Source organism: Leptodactylus fuscus, chromosome 7 (genome assembly GCF_031893055.1).
Source record: "Leptodactylus fuscus isolate aLepFus1 chromosome 7, aLepFus1.hap2, whole genome shotgun sequence".
In the NCBI taxonomy this organism is placed as follows: domain Eukaryota; kingdom Metazoa; phylum Chordata; class Amphibia; order Anura; family Leptodactylidae; genus Leptodactylus; species Leptodactylus fuscus.
Window position 1 is genome coordinate 84,387,664 of NC_134271.1, and position 19,533 is coordinate 84,407,196.

General features: G+C 40.6%; 1 protein-coding gene across 2 annotated transcripts in view; it reads right to left on the reverse strand.

Annotated features, from left to right (window-relative positions):
* Positions 1-6,719: 6,719 nt before the first annotated feature.
* The window catches only part of RPS6KA5 (ribosomal protein S6 kinase A5), a 46,688-nt gene continuing 33,874 nt past the window's right edge, over positions 6,720-19,533 (reverse strand). For both annotated transcript variants that reach the window (XM_075282397.1, XM_075282398.1), the window contains 6 exons: positions 18,252-18,345; positions 17,278-17,448; positions 16,353-16,544; positions 15,552-15,711; positions 13,490-13,653; positions 6,720-12,274 (listed from right to left, as the gene is read on the reverse strand). In XM_075282397.1, coding sequence (XP_075138498.1) covers positions 12,041-12,274; positions 13,490-13,653; positions 15,552-15,711; positions 16,353-16,544; positions 17,278-17,448; positions 18,252-18,345 — 1,015 coding nt within the window. In that variant the 3' untranslated portion in view covers positions 6,720-12,040. The remainder of the gene's footprint in view (positions 12,275-13,489; positions 13,654-15,551; positions 15,712-16,352; positions 16,545-17,277; positions 17,449-18,251; positions 18,346-19,533) is intronic.

The following is a 19,533-nucleotide window of genomic DNA, read 5'->3' on the forward strand; positions in this document are numbered from 1 at the left end:
GGTACCGGCTCAGATAACTCTTCACCGGGGGCACAGAATGTGAAAGCAGTCGGCTTTCTAGCGGTGTATTACACCGCATGTGCCCCAAATGGTGAAAGGTCCTCTTTAACGCAAAGTTGCAAACAGTTTTTCTCCAATTCTTCCAATTGCCTCATTCCGAATAATAAATGGTACCATTACAAAGTTAAATATGTCCCTTAAAAATTAAACCCTTTATGAATGGAGTAATAAAAAAGGTCTGGCTTTTGGAAGGTGGCGAGTAAAAAAATTTAAGGGTTTAAAAGTAGTTTTAAAACAGCAACAAGATTTTTCAGGATTGTAACAAAAAAAAACAAAACATAAAAACAAGAAAGAAAAAAAAAAAAGACAGTAGGGAATGACTAATATTATGACTAAGGGCAGTGGTCTGGCCGAAACGAGTCAGTGTTCCTGTGTGTACATGGTTTTAATTGCCTCAAATAGAATGCTCAGTTTTTATTGGATCAAAAATGTGCTGGACTCTTATCCTGTTACAGCAAGGGATATGCACCAATGAAATAATAAATACGTCTTGTGAGCTGTACATTTATGTGACTGCTGCTCAATAACCACCTTTCTTTCTTGCTGTACATGCAGGCATCACCACTGGCTGGATTAGGTATTTGGATGTATGGCATGTATCAGTGCTGCAGTAAGGGTATGTTCACATGGCAGAACTTTCATTCCGCATGTGAGCACTTCTGCACAGCTAGGCGCAATGGGATGCTGATGGAGTGCACCAGCATCCCACTCTGGATTAGGCGCGAAGAATGGGCCTATTCGGTAGGGAGCCTCGGTAAGATAGGGTGTCGCTTCTTTTTTCCACTACTAGCTAGCGTAAAAAAGAAGCGAGTGGCTCCCGTTGAAGTCAATGGGAGCTGTTTTTGGAGCCGGATTTTACGTCAAAATTCACTCAAAAAAACTCTATGTGAACATACCCTGAGGGTCCATTCACACAGTGTTTTGGCTAGGATTTTGGCGCTGAATCCATGTCAGAAACGCCTCCCCATGGAGTTCTATGGGTTCTCCTAGGTTTTTTTTTTTTTTTTCCCCACTACCAGATTTTTTTCCAGTTGCAGAAAAAAAAAAAAGCTTTCTTCAGGCAGATTCCACCTGCATAACCAACGCAGTCAATGGGAGGTGGAAAATCCACGTCGTGAATTTGAGCAAGAAATTGGCAAAAACCGTATGGAAAAACCGCTGGTGCTTTTTTCAAGGTCCATACACTGTGCTGGAATAGCTGAAGCAGATTTTTTCCTCGCCAATAAACTGTTCTCCTAAGGGTCCATTCACACAAAGACTAGTGGGATCTCCGGAGTAGTGGTGTTGGAGCAGCAGGATGTTTTAAAGGGGTTGGCAACTTTCAGACCAATATTACGAGACAAATCTTATAGTTTGTATAATGAAGAGTTATACAATTTTCCAATATACTTTCTGTATTAATTCCTTCAGTTTTCTAGATCTTTGTTTGAGGTCATTCATTCTGCTTACGGTCAGCGTATACAACTCAGTCTATGGCCATGTGATGGACACACAGGAGTTATGGACAGCCCAGTAATCAGACCTCAGCCTGGGCATCTGTGTGTCCATCACATGGCCATTGACTGTACATCACAAGACCATGGACTGATTTGTATCCACTGGAAGTAAGCAGAATGAATTAAATCAAGTAGAGATCTAGAAAACTGAGGATTCAATACTGAAAGTATATTGGAAAATTGTACAACATTTTATTATACGAACATTAACATGCTTTCTCAGTATTGGTCTGAAAGTGGACAACCCTTTTAAGAACTAAACCGTCAATAACTTTTCAGGCAAATTAGTCTTTTTTAATAGAACATGTGATTCTGGATAAAAATGTAATGTACTTTATTTAAAGGGATTCTACCATTAAAAACCTTTTTTCTGTGGATAAGACGTCGGAATAGCCTTTAGAAAGGCTATTCATCTTTTACCTTTAGATGTGATCTCCGCCACGCCGTTCCTTAGAAATACCGATTTTTACTGGTATGTAAATTAGTTATCTCGCAGTGATGGTGGCGGACCCCAGGGCTGAAAATGCGATGAGTGCGTCCCCACTGCTGCTCGAGAACACGATCCTGCGACGCCTCTATCTTCTGCTGGATCCTCCCCTTCTTTCCTCGTCTTTCTTCGGCAGCGTCACCTCCGACGCCTGCGCAGTTGGCTCTGCCAGTGAGACACTAGTAGAGCCGACTGCGCATGCCGGCCTGGCGGCCATAGTTCCGAGGCCGCTGGTTTCTGCTTTTTACCTGAAAACTTGTCTAAGGCTGAGGCCCCACGTTGCAGAAACGCAGATTTTTTTTGTTGCAGATTTTGTTGCGTTCTTTTGGGCAAAAGTCAGGAATGGACTGAGCAGAAGGTAGAAATATAAGACTCAAAAAAACCGCAACAAAATCCGCTTTAAAAAAAAAGCTGTATTGAGTGTCATGGCGTCATCAAAGGCTCTTAAAGGGGCTCTATCATTGGGAAAAGTCATTTTTATCTAATCACATCCTTGCATAGCCTTTAGAAATGCTATTCCACACCTACCTTTTGTATGTAAATTGCCTCAGTGGCTTTTGAATGAGTCATTTTTTATTTATATGCTAATTAGCTTCCAGCCAGCACAGGAGGTTCTCAGCAGCACTCATCTCTACTATTCTCTATCTGTGTGTGCAGTTAGGAAGTCATCAGCAGCAGCCTGCACTGTACACATACATAGGAAAGAATAGCAGAGGGTGCACGATGAGACTTCCGGGGTGCACCAAGAGGCTAATTAGCATATGAATAAAAACATGCTAAATCAAAAACCAGAGGCTATTTACATACAGAAGGTATATGTCAAATAGCCTTTCTAAAGGCTATGCAAGGATGTGCTTAATTAAAAATGACTTTTCCCAATGATAGAGCCCCTTTAAGCCCACTAAGATATGATCAGTCTCTTGTGTGGGCAGAGCTATTCTGCATTGTAAAGGACAGTGTACAATGGGAGTACAGGCTGCGTGTGAGCAAGAGGGGTATGTGGGTGTGCAGGCTGTGTGAGCAAGAGGCGGAAATGAGGGCACAGGCTGTGTGTAAGTGTGGTGGAATAGGGGGTTCTCCCACCACATCACCCTCTTGCTCACACACAGCCTGCATCCCCATTCCCCCCTCTTGCTCATGCACAGCCTGCAGCCCCACATAACCTTTTTGCTCACACACACAGCCTGCACCCCCCCTCCCCATTGACATAGCAGTATGAGAGCTGATTTTCTGTAGGACAAATTGTACTTCCTCTTGGCACCATGCGACATCTCAAGTGATGATCACAGTAATACAAAATGTATATAATTTTTGTAATGTATGTAATGCATTCTAAAAGAATGTAAAAACTTATAAAATTTATATAAAATTAATTAAGATATAATAAAAAGACATGGAGACTTTTTTTGCAATATGACAATGATTTAATGTGTATTATATTTGTTCACACAAAGCTTTGCACAATATAATCCGTTTCTACCACAGGTCTACCTCTCTCCCATCCCGGTCGACATGCATTGTAAAAACAGCCATAAACAGCCAATGAAGCTGGGTTTACATTGCGTGCAGTTATTCATAGCACATGTTAATATACATCTCACCTGTATGGTAACAGCCATTAAACAGAAAACCTATGGTGTACTGGCCATTAGCATACAGATGAAATGTTTAGCAACATGTGCTACTTGTTACTGCAATTAAAAACTGCATGCAGTTCTTCTGTAAATAAGCGCTGTGTAAACCCAACCTTATTCATCTTTATTTAAAAGATCTTCTTTTAGAAGTTTTAGAAGTTGATGCAACTCATTCAAGAAATCCCTTCACTTAAAGGGACATGAACATATGTAAAATACAGAATAAACATCTCATATATATAATGCTCTTTATCTAATCAGTTACCAAAAATCTTTACATTCTCAATAAATATCCCCTTAAAAATTCCCTTATTTATAATAAAAAAAGAAAACAATAAGGATCTCTCCCTTCACCTTGGTTACGCAGATCTCGTACATACGGCAAAGCGAATGCACAGCAAGAATATAATAGAGTCCCCCCCAGATATCAGAGCAGGAAATAAGGATTTATTGTATTGCTTGCTGGAAAGCTCAGGCTGTGCATTAGTTACTTTTGGTGGCAGAAGCCACCAATAGGCGATTTTTGGCTGCAGCTCACCTGCAATTTCTCCCCACAGCTTTTAACCTTCACAATATCACCTAGCGTGTCCCAGGCATAAAAGGGAATTCCATTTTTACTAGTCTTCTGAGCAGCTCTAAACATGGTAGAGTATACTAACAAAGGAGGTCCATGAGCTGGCATGATGACAACCTCAATACTGCAGAGTCTCAATGTTCGATAATGCAACCAACCAGATTTGAATGGGTATGGAGGTCATTTCTGCACTCCACATCTTACTAAGGGATCAGTAGGGGTTTTACCATACCAATCCCATACTCTGCAAATATTATTTGCTTCCATGTTTCTATCACAAATCAGAAAACAAAAAGTGAATTTCCCCTTTAAGGAAGTCAGTGACTGACTCCAGCATGTGTGCGGTCATATGTAGAGTTGTTAGCTGATTCTTTTCTGTAATAGGAGTTCACAGGGATTATATAAATGGGAAGATGCACTGAGTACATACACTCACCGGCCACTTTATTAGGTACACCTGTCCAACTGCTCGTTAACACTTAATTTCTAATCAGCCAATCACATGGCGGCAACTCAGTGCATTTAGGCATGTAGACATGGTCAAGACAATCTCCTGCAGTTCAAACCGAGCATCAGTATGGGGAAGAAAGGTGATTTGAGTGCCTTTGAACGTGGCATGGTTGTTGGTGCCAGAAGGGCTGGTCTGAGTATTTCAGAAACTGCTGATCTACTGGGATTTTCACGCACAACCATCTCTAGGGTTTACAGAGAATGGTCCGAAAAACAAAAAACATCCAGTGAGCGGCAGTTCTGTGGGCGGAAATGCGTTGTTGATGCCAGAGGTCAGAGGAGAATGGCCAGACTGGTTCGAGCTGATAGAAAGGCAACAGTGACTCAAATAGCCACCCGTTACAACCAAGGTAGCCAGAAGAGCATCTCTGAACGCACAGTACGTCGAACTTTGAGGCAGATGGGCGACAGCAGCAGAAGACCACACCGGGTGCCACTCCTTTCAGCTAAGAACAGGAAACTGAGGCTACAATTTGCACAAGCTCATCAAAATTGGACAATTGAAGATTGGAAAAACGTTGCCTGGTCTGAGGAGTCTCGATTTCTGCTGCGACATTCGGATGGTAGGGTCAGAATTTGGCGTCAACAACATGAAAGCATGGATCCATCCTGCCTTGTATCAACGGTTCAGGCTGGTGGTGGTGGTGTCATGGTGTGGGGAATATTTTCTTGGCACTCTTTGGGCCCCTTGGTACCAATTGAGCATCGTTGCAACGCCAAAGCCTACCTGAGTATTGTTGCTGACCATGTCCATCCCTTTATGACCACAATGTACCCAACATCTGATGGCTACTTTCAGCAGGATAATGCGCCATGTCATAAAGCTGGAATCATCTCAGACTGGTTTCTTGAACATGACAATGAGTTCACTGTACTCCAATGGCCTCCACAGTCACCAGATCTCAATCCAATAGAGCATCTTTGGGATGTGGTGGAACGGGAGATTCGCATCATGGATGTGCAGCCGACAAATCTGCGGCAACTGTGTGATGCCATCATGTCAATATGGACCAAAATCTGAGGAATGCTTCCAGCACCTTGTTGAATCTATGCCACGAAGAATTGAGGCAGTTCTGAAGGCAAAAGGGGGTCCAACCCGTTACTAGCATGGTGTACCTAATAAAGTGGCTGGTGAGTGTATAGTGCTATGATGGACCCCTCAAAGACCACTACTGCGGCCTTCTGCTGGAGGCGTAGTGGGGTGCAAAGGCTTTAATGCTTATATCTACTTCTGCAAGAAGACTTGCCCTTATCCACTATAAAATGCCCATATCCTATACCAAGACTTTACAATCCTGCACCTGTACACTCCAAAATCAACATCTGGGGGCTTAAGAAGCACAGTGGTTCCTCAAGTTATAATGGCCTCAGGATACCATATTTTCCAGGGTTATTACATCTTGAAGCTAGGCTCGCTATACAATGATTGGATGAAGGATGCAACAAATAAGTATGGTCATGTCACTGGTACAAAAAAAAAAGAAAAAAAACCCTTTGCATTAGTGAAGTGCATTCATTAATTTGAAGCGCTTATCTACAGTGTACAGCAGTACTAAATGTCCTATACTTATCTTTACTTGTATCTGTGCAAGCTGCTCCTTTGGATATCAGGTGAAAACGGCTCATTGGTATTTTTCAGGTGCACTGTATGTACAGTACTTTCCAGGACCTGGTCACCATCATAGAAACTGACTTACAGCTACCAGCAGTCCTTTGTGTGTAAAGATAAGTATATTTATATTAAAATCCAAACAAAGACTGCACCAGCTGAAGAGAGGATGCCAGCCTCAGGGTACAGGCAATCGACCAACTATAGCAAAAAAAATAGGCAGCACTCCAAAAGATAATGTGAAAAGAAAGGGAGGCTAATTTATTTCCTTATAGAGCAATGCTTTAGTTCAACTAATGTGGCTATAGCTATATCAATTATCTGATGATATATAATTTTTTTTTCACACTTTGTGGCATTTTGAAGTCTTTAGAACCAATTACTATATTCCCTTACAATTGCAATGGCTTCAATTTACAATGGTCTTCCTGGATCAATTATTGGATTGTAACTTGAGGGATCATTGTATTTCGGAAATAAACTTTAGTATTTCTATAATGATAAATTCTGTCACTTTCTAATGGACTTTGATAACAGAAAGCAATAGACTGCATTGACCTGTCTTACATGCACTCAGCGACTCCCTAGCCTGAAGTGGCTGATATAATGCTATAGACCTGTTTTACGGTCAGCTTCTCCCTAGCATGAAATGTCTGATAACATGAAGCAATAGATGACATTCACCTGTCCTATAGTCAGCTATTTCCTGCCTATAACAAGGAGCTGCAGGCTGGTGCTAGCAATACATGATTGCTCAAACATCAAAGTTATCTAGTCACAAGAAATACAAGACCCATCTCCTTGTAAACTACCCAATGACAAGAATTCAGTCTGCACAGCAGCTGCAAAGCAAGTTGCTATTTTTTAAGCAAGGTCTTCTCTGCTGACATCTACTGGCTGATATAAGAACTGCAATATTTTATTAATATTGTTTTTCACATACTCAAGTTTCAAAAACAATTTGTATAAAAAATAGTGAACATGCTATAAAGCTGCTTTCTGATGAACAAATCCCTTTACTAATCCTAGAATTATGACTTAATGAAAATATTTCCCATGGCATTTCCTGAAGATTGTAGCGAGAAATCCATGGTAGTACATTTATTTTATTTTTTTTTAAACACCCCTTCCCACATTTTACTGCCATTAATCTACCGACTGTGTAAAGTACAGTCAATTGTCCCTTACAGAACAAAATGTAACAATATGTAAGATACAAGGTAAACCTGTCCTGTGAAAAACAGGATTAAAAGAAAAGTTTGCTGGCTGCACCTCCCCCTCTTCCCTCCCCTCTTCGCTCCCTTACCTTCTACAATAAAAATAAATTACTGATTGCAAAGAGATCATTGCTTCAGCACTGGAGACTAGCAGCCATCTTCTTATCTTCATTCAGATTGGTGGGGAGCTGTTGTGGCACCCAAGGTTGCCCTCCTAAAAGAATAGGAGGCTCTAAGCCCCTTTAGTCCCTGGATTGGGTGGGGGTGTGTGTGTGGGGGGGGGGTTGCTACAAATAAGTGCAATGAGTCCCATTATTAGTATTTTTTTAACAAAAGCCCTCCTTTCTTCAATATACACCCATGGATGATTTTTTTTTTTTTTTTTTTTATCAGAGTAAAAATGTAGCTTACACTACTATTATTATTGCAAGACGCAAGATTTTAAAAGACAGTGTGCATTATGCCTAAGTTGTAATAATATAACAGATTCTTCAAAGGAATCCAAATAATGCAAAAGTTTTTCATTATTCTACAGAACGGAATTCACTTTGCAAATACTTTGCTTTAATTATCTTGAGCAACATCCTCTAGTCACAACCAAAGCTGCATAGAGCAGGGTATTTTGAGAGCTAAAAACGCGCTGGTTTGTCTGAAGAGTTTACATATATACATACATTATAGTGAACACAACTCTGGATGCGACAGGAGGACAAGAATAGTATATAATAAGTGATAAGTATTAATAAACTCCATGTTTTCTGTACATTTTAACGCTCAGATATTGGAGCCCTCAGCTTGTTATTGAAATAGAACTTGTCAAAAAAAACCCCAGATATTTGTTTTGAAAAGGAAGGAGGAAGATGTTTTGGAGCAGATTCCTGTCTGTATTCTCACTCAAGGACACTGAAGTAACTTTCTTCTGACCTGAAAGACTGCTAACCATTTTAGGACCGACTGTGCTTTCCTCTTCTTGTACACATCATCTGTATCAGGGACGCCCTGAGCTGAAATGTTCCGATTATTACATGCTGCTACACATACATTGGTGCCGTTTGACAACCTCTAGCTTTACGCAACAGCTTAAAGGCAAAACAGGACAAAGGTCAAACAGCAAAGTACAACTCAAGTGAATACAGCTTCAAGACACCTGCCCCAACCTGTTGTATACTTCCAGGGAACTTGAAGCAGGCGTTTGGTTTTATGGAGGCAGAAGGAGACTGGAATGAATTCTTAATGTAAACCCTATGCATAATGTTGCTAAAGGAGCCCCCCTTTTGTTTCAACCCACCACTATCCTTTTCAAAAGGGGGCGTTAGCTGCTGAAATGATGTCATCTTCCTTAAAAACCCTCCTGTCCAATTATAAAGACCTCTTTCAATTGCTTACATCCCCATCTGACAAGTAACGACAAGTTTTTCTCTAAAAAAATATATTATTCTTTGCTAAGAAACAGGAGATTTCAGTAGAGGTCCCTCAATCTTCTTTATAGTCTCTGTATACATCTGTATAAAACTACAAAGATTAAAAATCATACATAGATTTACTGCTGGAATTGCTTTGTGGCAGGGGTAAAGAGGGTCCAGTTTGCTGCATGAGAGGAGTTAAATGGGTTGCTTACTCTTAAGTAAATTATACTTTAAGTTTTGTTTTCCAAACTTATTAAAACGATTCTGCCTTGAAGTGAGAATGTGAGGCCTTATCCCCCAATGCACATTCAGCCTGACTGCAGGAGTGACTGGTGGTGAACAGCATTCCCATTCACTTTAATGGGAGTGCCAGAGATAGTGTTGTACTTCGAATTAATGTACAAAGGGAGTGCAGGGGGAAAAGGACATCCTGATTGGTATGGGGGTCTCAGTGGTCAGACCCCCATCAATAAGATATTTATCCTTTATCCTATAGATAAAGGAGAAATACTTTTTGAGGCATAATACCTTTAACAATATTAATAGGTCAACAATTATAGTGTTGGACCCCCACTAACCTTCAATTGAGCACTTGCCCCTTATAATGCAGCAAAATTATTATGCCTTGTGTGCCAATAAGGCATCAAAAATTGCAACCTGTTCGTTTGTGTGCTGTCCTTGCAAGGGGAGAGTGATGAGGGTGTGCAGGGGGCGGGACCATTGGCTCTGCTAGATTTATGATTTACATCAGAAATCTAGCATAAATGATGGTGGGTATAAGCTGGCATACAATTCCCTCAAGGCAAATGACCGGCAGAGGGTGCATCTCATTTATAAATGAGGTGCATCCTCCACTGACTCAGGGGTTACGAGGATAAGGGTTTAATCCCTTATCACTTTCAAGATCACAATTAGCCACAGTGAATGAAAATACTGTTTTTGCACTTAGGTTGTGTTTAATCCTCTCCTTTTTTCTGGTCTATTGCAGTACCAGAAGAATGGACAAAAACAGATACAGAGGGACCCCACTGATTATAATGGGGTCTGTCAGTTATCTTTTGCACTGACAGACCAATTTCAGACTGACACTGCACTGGATGGACACCTGATGCAGATGTGAGCATGGCTACAGAGGCTGAAACCCCATCCTGACTTTTTATGCTCTCAGAGGTGCTATTTATTACAGTATATGAGAATGCAGTTTTTAAAGCCACAACCAGCTGTGGATCAGAATGAAAGAGTATAGAAATGACAGGAGCTAACCTTCCACATTTTACCAATCCATTCCTGGTTTTGGCTTTAAAGACTGCATGCAAAAACCTCAGTGTATAAATGCACCCTAGGAGCGCTTTGCAGTAGTCTGCGTAGACTCAAACTGCAGGTGTGTACAGGACAAGGGGAGAGGTAGGGCTTCCTAACCTGAATGTAAGCAACAATGTTCCCATTCACTGATCACATATAGAAATCTTAAAAGTGATGAAAAATTGAAGCACAACATTTTTACAGAAAGTTGTAAAGCTTTTCAGTAATATTTACAGAATACTGAATGCTGGATTTTAAGGGTTTCTCTTACTGTCAAATGTCCTCTATTGAACAGAGGCCACCAATTAATAATTAAAAAAAAGGTTTATCGCTTAAAATAACGAAATAAAATATTACACACAAGGAACCCAGTGTTGAGTCCCAAGTCCCAAAGGTCCAGTGGCAAAACAATTGGATACATCTCCAAATTATCTGTTCTCATCTCTTTCAGTTATGGTGGCAATACCTCAGACTGAAAGGTGTTGCCCCTTGTACCACGTGGCACCATGAAAGACCCAGTGACAGAGCAGAACAGAAGTCTTGAGCAAAATCTATTTCCTCCTTCTAAAATGTATCGTATCTAATATCTAACTGCACAAGGCAGACCCTCCTGTATCAATTACAAAATGGCATTTTTGAAAAGACAGCTACAGGACGCACAGCAAGGACTGGAGGCTCTATGCTAAGCCTAAAGGGGTATAGTAAAAACATATTGCATAAAACATTATACAGATGGGACAAAACAGTGTGTTGCAGGACACAAGTGAGCACTTGTCAACCTGTTCAGCAATAAATGAACAGGTGATCCTCTGAGGTCCTCACTTGCTACAGTACAAAAGCTTCAAGTTTGATTTATGTATAAAAAGAGGCAGGATGGGGTGACGTCCTGTACCCCTACAATCGGATATTCCATATCTAGTGCAGTAAACTCACAGTGGAAAATGCTCCGAACAATAAAATAAAAAAATTAGACCTCTCCAGAAACCCGTGAAACATTCAGGTTTCTTGTGTCCACTATTTTAGGTTCTAAAACTGAGTACAAATCTTACTTTAAAGCTCAAAGAAAGCAATTAAAAAAATAATTGCTCCCTGGCTGATGCCTGCAGGATTCACCTGAACCGCGTCCAAGTGCGTTCTCCTAATAATCATCATCATTAAAAAACTGATTAAAACTGGAGAGCAGGATAATGAGCACTACGTGCCGGAAACTTCTTAGTTTGGGCTCTACTTGAAATGAAGGACTTTGATGGGTCAAGACCGTGCCACCTTTCACAGTACAAAATGCTATCTTCTCTAAGGGAGGGGGTAGTTGAACCACAAGCATGCTACCGGTTGCTGCTGGAGAGCCAAAGGTTGCATAGGCCTGCTGTATCATTTACGCAAATAAAAGTCACCCCAGGGTGACCACTCTTTCTCAGCAGGCAGGTCAAACCTTTTTGTTATAAATGGCGGCCTTCCCAGCAGCCGCGGAGTTAATTAAGGCGAGATATGCGATTGTCCGCAACAGCCCTTAAAAAGGTCTTAAAACTCCTCACTCCTGAGCAGGAGAGAAAAGGAAAGGAGGGTATTCACAGCACCACTACCTAGTGCTTCCATGCCAAAGTTTTCCCTCCCAACCTACTCCCATAAAGCCCTTGCAGCACCAAATGGTTCTTATGAACAAAGAATGGCTAATTGCTTGCAAGCCCAAGAGTGGAGTTCTGCGGCCCAGCACCCACCGCAACCTGGTCTCTTCTGGGGAGTCTCTAGTCCGTGAACTGGAAGATAGTGTCAGGATTATTGCTTTCACTGCGGCCGGCTGGCTGCACAGTCTTTGTTGGAGAGGTTTTACCATGGGAGTGGGAGGAATGGGAACTCTCACTGGAGCTGCTCCGGGTCTCTGTGCTTGTGCTGGTCTTTTTCATCTTCCTGCGCTTGGCCAGAGGAGCTTTGTCCACATTCTGGAGGAGGAAACCTTCCCGTTTGTACTTGTTGAAGGCCTAAGGATGCAAACTTGTTTAGCAGTTTTATGACATGAGCAAGCCTAAGCCTGCAGAACACACCAGCATCGCAGCTAACAAACTCAACTCAGATTCCTCCAGTCACAGCACAAGCAGTAAAAGAGAATAGCACTGAGCTCTATACTGTACATGCTATATACCCACATTCAGCTTGATCCTCCAGTGTACTGACATGCTTCATAAGGAGGCTCTGTTAACCCTTAATGCTCACCCACAAATTACTTTTACAATTTACATCATGTGTCTGTCTTATGAGCAATACAATAAAAGTGATTGTAAGAGTGTTTCTTTAAAACTACAGCACTACACCCCGAGAATAAAAAACAAAAACACAACTCTCCCCTTACCCACCATTTAAAAATGTGTCTGTGTATGGTGTTAAGTTACCATATAACTTACTGATGGCTTTATTATGATGTAAGAGGCAGTTAGTGCTCTAGAGAGAAGCCCCAGACATGAACCCAATTGAGAATCAGTGGGACCAGCTCAATTGTTGTGTTTGCTCTGTGGATCCTCCCACACACAACCCCCAATAAATGTGGCTTGTACTACAGTCAGCATAGCTTCACAAGACTGACAACCTACCAACACCTTATTGAGTCACTCCCAACCCATCTAGCTACTGTCTATGCTGCACACTGCGGTTATTCTGGTTATTACAATGCAAGAGAGAAAAAAAAATAAGTGGCACCACTTAAATTCCAAAGCAGGTAACTTCTTAAACCAGTTTTTTTGGATATCAGCAAGGGATATATGTCAGACAAACGTACTGCTCATATTGATGTCGGTGGTGCTCAGTGCATAGAAAATAGCGCGAAAAATCCACAAGAACATGAAGAAAATCAGGGCACTCACCCAAGCAGACGTGAATAAAAAAAAAAAAAGACTCCTTTATTGAATTACTTCTAAAAAAAATCAGTACAGTGCATTTCATCATGAAACGATCGTCGCTGTTGTAATTTGCTGCCATCCTCTCCCCGCTGTACTGATTTTTTTAGAAGTCATTCAATAAAGGAGTCGTTTTATTCACGTCTGCTTGGGTGAGTGCCCTGATTTTCTTCATGTTCTTGTGGATTATTCTGGTTATTAGCTGGTGGTCATAATAAAGTGTCTCGACCTATCAAACATTACAAGTTCTCTGGTTTTCAGAATGGTCATTCGGCTATAAATACTTAAGCTGAGACGTGATCTTACATGAAATGTGGCTTTCACGTGAGTGTGCACTGACGCTCCAGCTGAGCCCAGGACATCAGGGGTCATAAGTGGGTTGGAAGATAACTGGCTGCCGTTCTGAAGCCATTCATTATACCTCAGGGTAGACATCTTGATTCTTTTATTTGGATCAACAGTAAGAAGCCCTAAAGAGAAAAATATGTGATGCAATGCATATCATATGCGGCTGTTGCAAAGAACAATTTCCTGCATGCCATGACTGTCGGAGTATGCTGGGAGTTTTGCAACAGCAGGGAAACCACAGGTTAGAGGACTCAGCAATATATAATGGGAAACTATTGAACTAAATAAGGATTGTAAGGTTACTTAGAAGGTAACTGTCTATACCTATATGGATGTGTTGCAACTGCCATAGAAGTGGGACGGTCAATTGATACTATGGGGTCTGGCTCAGTTATTTATAAGGTCAGTGATGCCAGTGATAAAGCCATTAGCTTTTGGACCTTAGGGAGATAACCCCCAAAATCCTACCTGGGGCAGGCATGACCCCACCATAATTTCTCACACACCGGACACCAAGCAATTGACTACATGCATATATAAAAGAAATATAAAAATCATTCCAGGTAAAGGGAGGACAGGTCTGGACATAAAGACAGGACTAGACACAAAAAGGGGGAATGAAGGACAGATAAGCAGCATGGGGGTAGAACAAGAAAGAGTATATAATAAGTCATGTGTAATTTAGAAGCAGCCCCAGGGGTCACAATTATCTTAGAAATTTTTGTTTCATTTTATTTGGTAGTCCTTAGAGATGAGCAAACACTATTCCAAACAGCCATTTCGAATAGCACGCTCCCATAGAAATGAATGGACATAGCCGGCACGTGGGGGGTTAAGCAGCCGGCTGCCGGCAAAGTCTGCGTGCCGGCCGCTTCCATTCATTTCTATGTGAGCTTACTATTCGAAACGGCTGTTTCGAATAGTGTTCGCTCCTCTCTAGTAGTCCTGTGATATATCCTAGGAAACTGACATCCATAAAGCTGACACATTTCAATCCGGGGAAGGGAGGGGGGAGGGGATCTTTCACCAATGCTTAGTGATCAAGCATTTGGCTACGGTTAGGATATTGGGAAGAAGTCGTAACAAGTTCTTCTCCCATCCTTATAGTTGGGTGATAAAGCAAGTATGTCTTTAGTGAATAGGAAGAGGTCGGGGTAGATAGAGCAGTTTTCCCCTGACAGCGGAATGGCTGTACCAAGGGGCATTCCCAGAATAGGTGGGCAGCCAATTTTCGCCTTTGATTTTTTTTTCCACATTTTTCTAGGCAAAATTCAGAAAACTTTTACCTATATATCAGTTTGAGGGCAAGTATTTTGCAGGATATGTTATATTTTTCAATTGCATCTTATTTTTTTGGGATGCCTATAACTTATTGACTACTTATTATTTTCACTCTTTCTGCGAGGGATGGGAAAAAAATACAGTAAGTTTCACACAGTTTTGTTATAATATATACAGGTATGTTATAACATAATTTCTGCATTATTATCCCACTGTAGGACTATTAAAGGATTATCTTATCTTATTTATCATATAGCACAAATAACATATTGTTATTTTATGGATCACCACAATTACGGTGATACATAATTGGCTAATTTTTTTAATGTTTTCTCTCAATGGCGCACACTGAAGGCCTTCACTAATATGCGGCCTTGTGTATACAGCAGTGCAGACAGAGGGGTTCTGATCATGACCATGGTGCATACTGCAGTGTATTCTGGCTGTCAGCACGGGGCAGACCTGGGACCTATGTAAGTGAACTACATGTACAGCATTGATCTTTAAAAGGATTTTGCCCACAAAAAAAAAAATATTTATGGCATATGCACAGGACACACTGTTTAAATAGCTACCATTTAAAGAAATAGGTGACGGAGCCTTTGTGTCTGTGAACAAGTACCTTTTGCTCTGTCCTGTACATGTACAGTGCTAACAATTTAAAGCTGAAGCTTCCTGATTAACAAATTTGCCAATTGGGCTCACATTTGCATCATCGACTTCGAGGTCACAATTGTACCTTGTATTAAATCCTTCGCCTCCTGAGACACATTTTTCCAGCTTTCTCCTTCGAATGTGAAATCCCCCTCTTTAATTTTCTTCATAATCTCCTCTGCACTGGCACACATCAGGGTCTTCTCATGACATTGGAAAGGTACCTGACCTGACAGCATTGTATACTAAGAGGAATAATTACTTACAATTAGTTACCTAAGACAGGCTAAAATGTAGAATTTTTTTTTTATGGTCTTAAAAGAATCTATCACCAGAAAACTTAATGTCAAACCAGCCACAGTGCATTATGCTTAGAACCACAATACCTATAGATAGCCCAAAAGATGCACCCTTTCCTTGAATAAGCAGCTTTAAGAAATATGCAAATATGCAGTGTGACATGCTAGAGTCTCCAATGGTTCTGAATTTTGGTTTCAGAACCTTATTCCCTTGGTACGACACCAATGACAAATTCACTTGAGAAAATGGTGCATTGCAATACACTGTGGCTGCTTGGATATAGATATTCCTAGTGATAGACTCTCTTTAAAGTAGCTATAAGATGTGTTTTTGATTCAAGACTGCTACCTCAACAGGCCCACAAAGTTTGAACAAAAAATATATATAACAAACGGTCTGAGCTTTTAGGTTTTTAAATTTTACCCGAGCTCTAAGAAAGAGCTGGAGCTAGATGGCTACTTGGAGTGCTAGGCTATCACAGGGTACCCTCTAGTAGTGGTTCCCTCCTATGAGTTGCCATCAAGATTCCCCAAAATAACTAAATAAACTAACAAACGGTGGTGGCAATAATTTTGCTTCAACTTACTAATATGACCCCCAGACTCCATAGGTCACATGATTCATCATAGCCATTTGCGTTCAAGAGTTCAGGTGCGGCATAATGCAGTGTAAAGCAGGGGGTTTTAAGGGGCTGGTTATCAGGAGGTTTTAACCGTGCAAATCCAAAATCTATTATTTTTAATTCAGAATTGTCATTCTCGTCTGTGAATAGAAAATTCTGCAGAGGAAAAACATGAAAAAACAGATATAGAAAAATGAAATGGTATGAAACATCGGACATTCAATAGATACTCGTATATAGTACATTACAGACTGTTATATAACTCTAGGGACAATGGAACTTCTTTAAATATTTCCTTGTGGATACTTTATGCTTTCTTCACATAAGTATAGTAGTTGAAAAATGTTGTGCTGGCTAACTTCATAGTAGGTTATAATAGGAGCCGGCGTTCGGTTTATCTCTTATAAAAATTTGAGTTTCCTTCATCCCTTAAAGGGAGTCTATCATCTGCCCCCACCTAATATACAACACTCCCAATAGTGCTGTAGATGATTTTAGCAGAATAAAAACCATACCCAAGATTTAGAGCTCCAGGGATGGGGAGAAAAGGCACGTTTATTCTTTATTCAAATGAGGATCTTGGAGCACAGGGGGAGTGTTCTTCTATTCCTGAGCACTGCTGCATCATCACTGCACATGCCCATCCTGCATTCAGATCTGGGTGGTGGGAGGATCAAATCACACTACCCAGGAAGATGAGCTGAATGCAGGATGGGCTAGCTATTCCCAGTGGTGATGGCAGGCAAAAATTTCAACTTGTGCCACTATGGTGAAGGAAGGGATTAGAGAATTTGGAGCTTTGTATCAGAAAATTATGGATCACCACTGATTTTTTGCAACTATAAGAAATGAGTATTCTTTTAGTTATAGAATGAAAGACTAAAGATACCTCTGGCTTCAGGTCCCTATGTACAACACCCACGTCGTGCATATGACTGACTGCTGAAACCAGTTTGCGCATGATGTGGCTGGCTTCAGACTCGCTGAAAGATTTCTTCTTCTTGATACGCTCAAACAATTCCCCTCCTTTCAATAATTCCATCACAAGAAATGTGTGAAGCTGATAAAAAGTACAGAGGAAAAGTGATGAGAAAACCTGCACAAACCACTGTGGATGATATAATCATACTGATCTATTTAAAGGGATAAAAGACCTAAAGTCTATGCATGATCAGAGGCTGACTGTAAGAGAGATGAATACAATCTATTTCTCCCCATTTTACTTGCCTCAGTTGTCATATGCCATATGTGCACATGTAACTGGAGCGGCAGCGCTGGGTCTGCAGGACATTTACAACAATATAGAGCAATTTCTTTAGTTTACACTAATTGGATAATTTTTGAAACATCTCAGGCAACCTGTTTAAGGGGGAGGGGGTCAAACTACTATTATTCAATGCCCAATGCTTTTATCTGTCACAGGATGAGAGCAAGGGACATTAAATGAGAGATGCAGAAGGAGCCCACTCTGTCGGGTGTTAGTCTGTATGGACCCCAATGTAAAAATAATAATAATAATGTAGCAATGTAAAATAGTAACAATAGAAGCTTTCTTCTGTCATGGGTTTCACTTTTCTGATGAAAGTAAACGTGCTGAATGCAGAACGTTTCTTCCATTACAAAAGTAAACAAACATGACTAAAGACAGCATCCGCCGTGTTAGTTATATTAGTCATTATGAATGGACACTGACAGAGGGGCTCTGTCTGTCTCAGTTACTCTACTACGGTTAATGTCTGTTGCTGTCATTCTGTGACAGACAACAGCAACGGCCAGCAATAACTGTAGTGTGAACACAGCCTGACATTTTTTTCGACTCTTCTATTTTTACACAACTAGTAATAGGTGACAATATTTACTTACCTGGTCATGGTGAACATCATGTAACTTCACTATATTTGGGTGACCTTCACACAATTTCATTGCTGCTATTTCTTTTTGGGTATTACTCTCCATTCTGAGTAAGAAAGCATAACATTTAATATCTGGTAAAGGAATTTTTCTTCATGTAATAGATGTCATCTTACTAGATGAGATAAAGAATAAATCAAGGATACTGACAGCTGTAGGACTTCCCTTATTTTCTACAAAGTTCTGAACAACACTTCTGTTGGTGGAGTCGGTGTGACATACATTGCTTATACTAAACCTGAATTACAACCTGTATTGTACTCTAGAGCTGTATTCACTATTGTTCTGGTGATGTCACTGTGCATATTAGTAGAAAACAAATTGGAGAATGCCACAGATGAATTATACTGGTGTTTTAATCGTGAATTTCTTAAATCGATAGAAAATCCATACAGGGGACGCTGCACCACTACTAGCCCACATATCTTAAGTGAGAGCTGGACACCGCTCATCATCTAAGGGACCCCCAATATCCAGGGGATTATAGGACTGTTTACCTCCGGACAGAATATAACCAGAGGGGCTGTCAGGACGGTTGTGGTATTCTTCACACCAGGACACTTTCATCCATAACATAGGACCTTATATTTTGGAATTCACTGCTCAGGATTGTATTGTCTCTTAAATCATAGAGTCTGATAAAGGCTTTATAGCTTAAAACATTACCTATTCTGTATGGATTTTCTACAGAGTTACAAATTTCACGATTAAAACACTACTATAATTCATCACTGGAGTGCTCCAAATCACTTTCCCTGAATTACAGGTTGGGACCCTATTGGAAACACCCTTAGACACGTCGAGTGCTGCATACAAATCTAATACTGTATTAGTTATCCTACACTGATCCTGAGTATATCCTGTATATATTTCACAACTTTTTACATCACTTATCCGGTAGTGGTCCTAAGGCACATCCTGCATTATACTCCAGAGCTGCACTCACTATTCTGCTGGGAGATCACTGTGTATAAGATCCTAAGGATAGTTTTGTATAAGATCCTAAGGATAGATCATCAATATTTAAACCCCTTTAAGTTTTTGGGCTATGAACTACATTCCTTTGAGACTAACTGCATCCACCATACAGGATAAATAAGGGTTAAATGGACCGGTTTTCTTGCTGTTGTATCAAACTTTTCTGTTTAAAGAACAGCGCCAGAAAAAAAAAAAATAATAGTATTGGTGTTTGTTGAGGGGTTAAATTTAATGTTTATCCCATATTTACAGATGT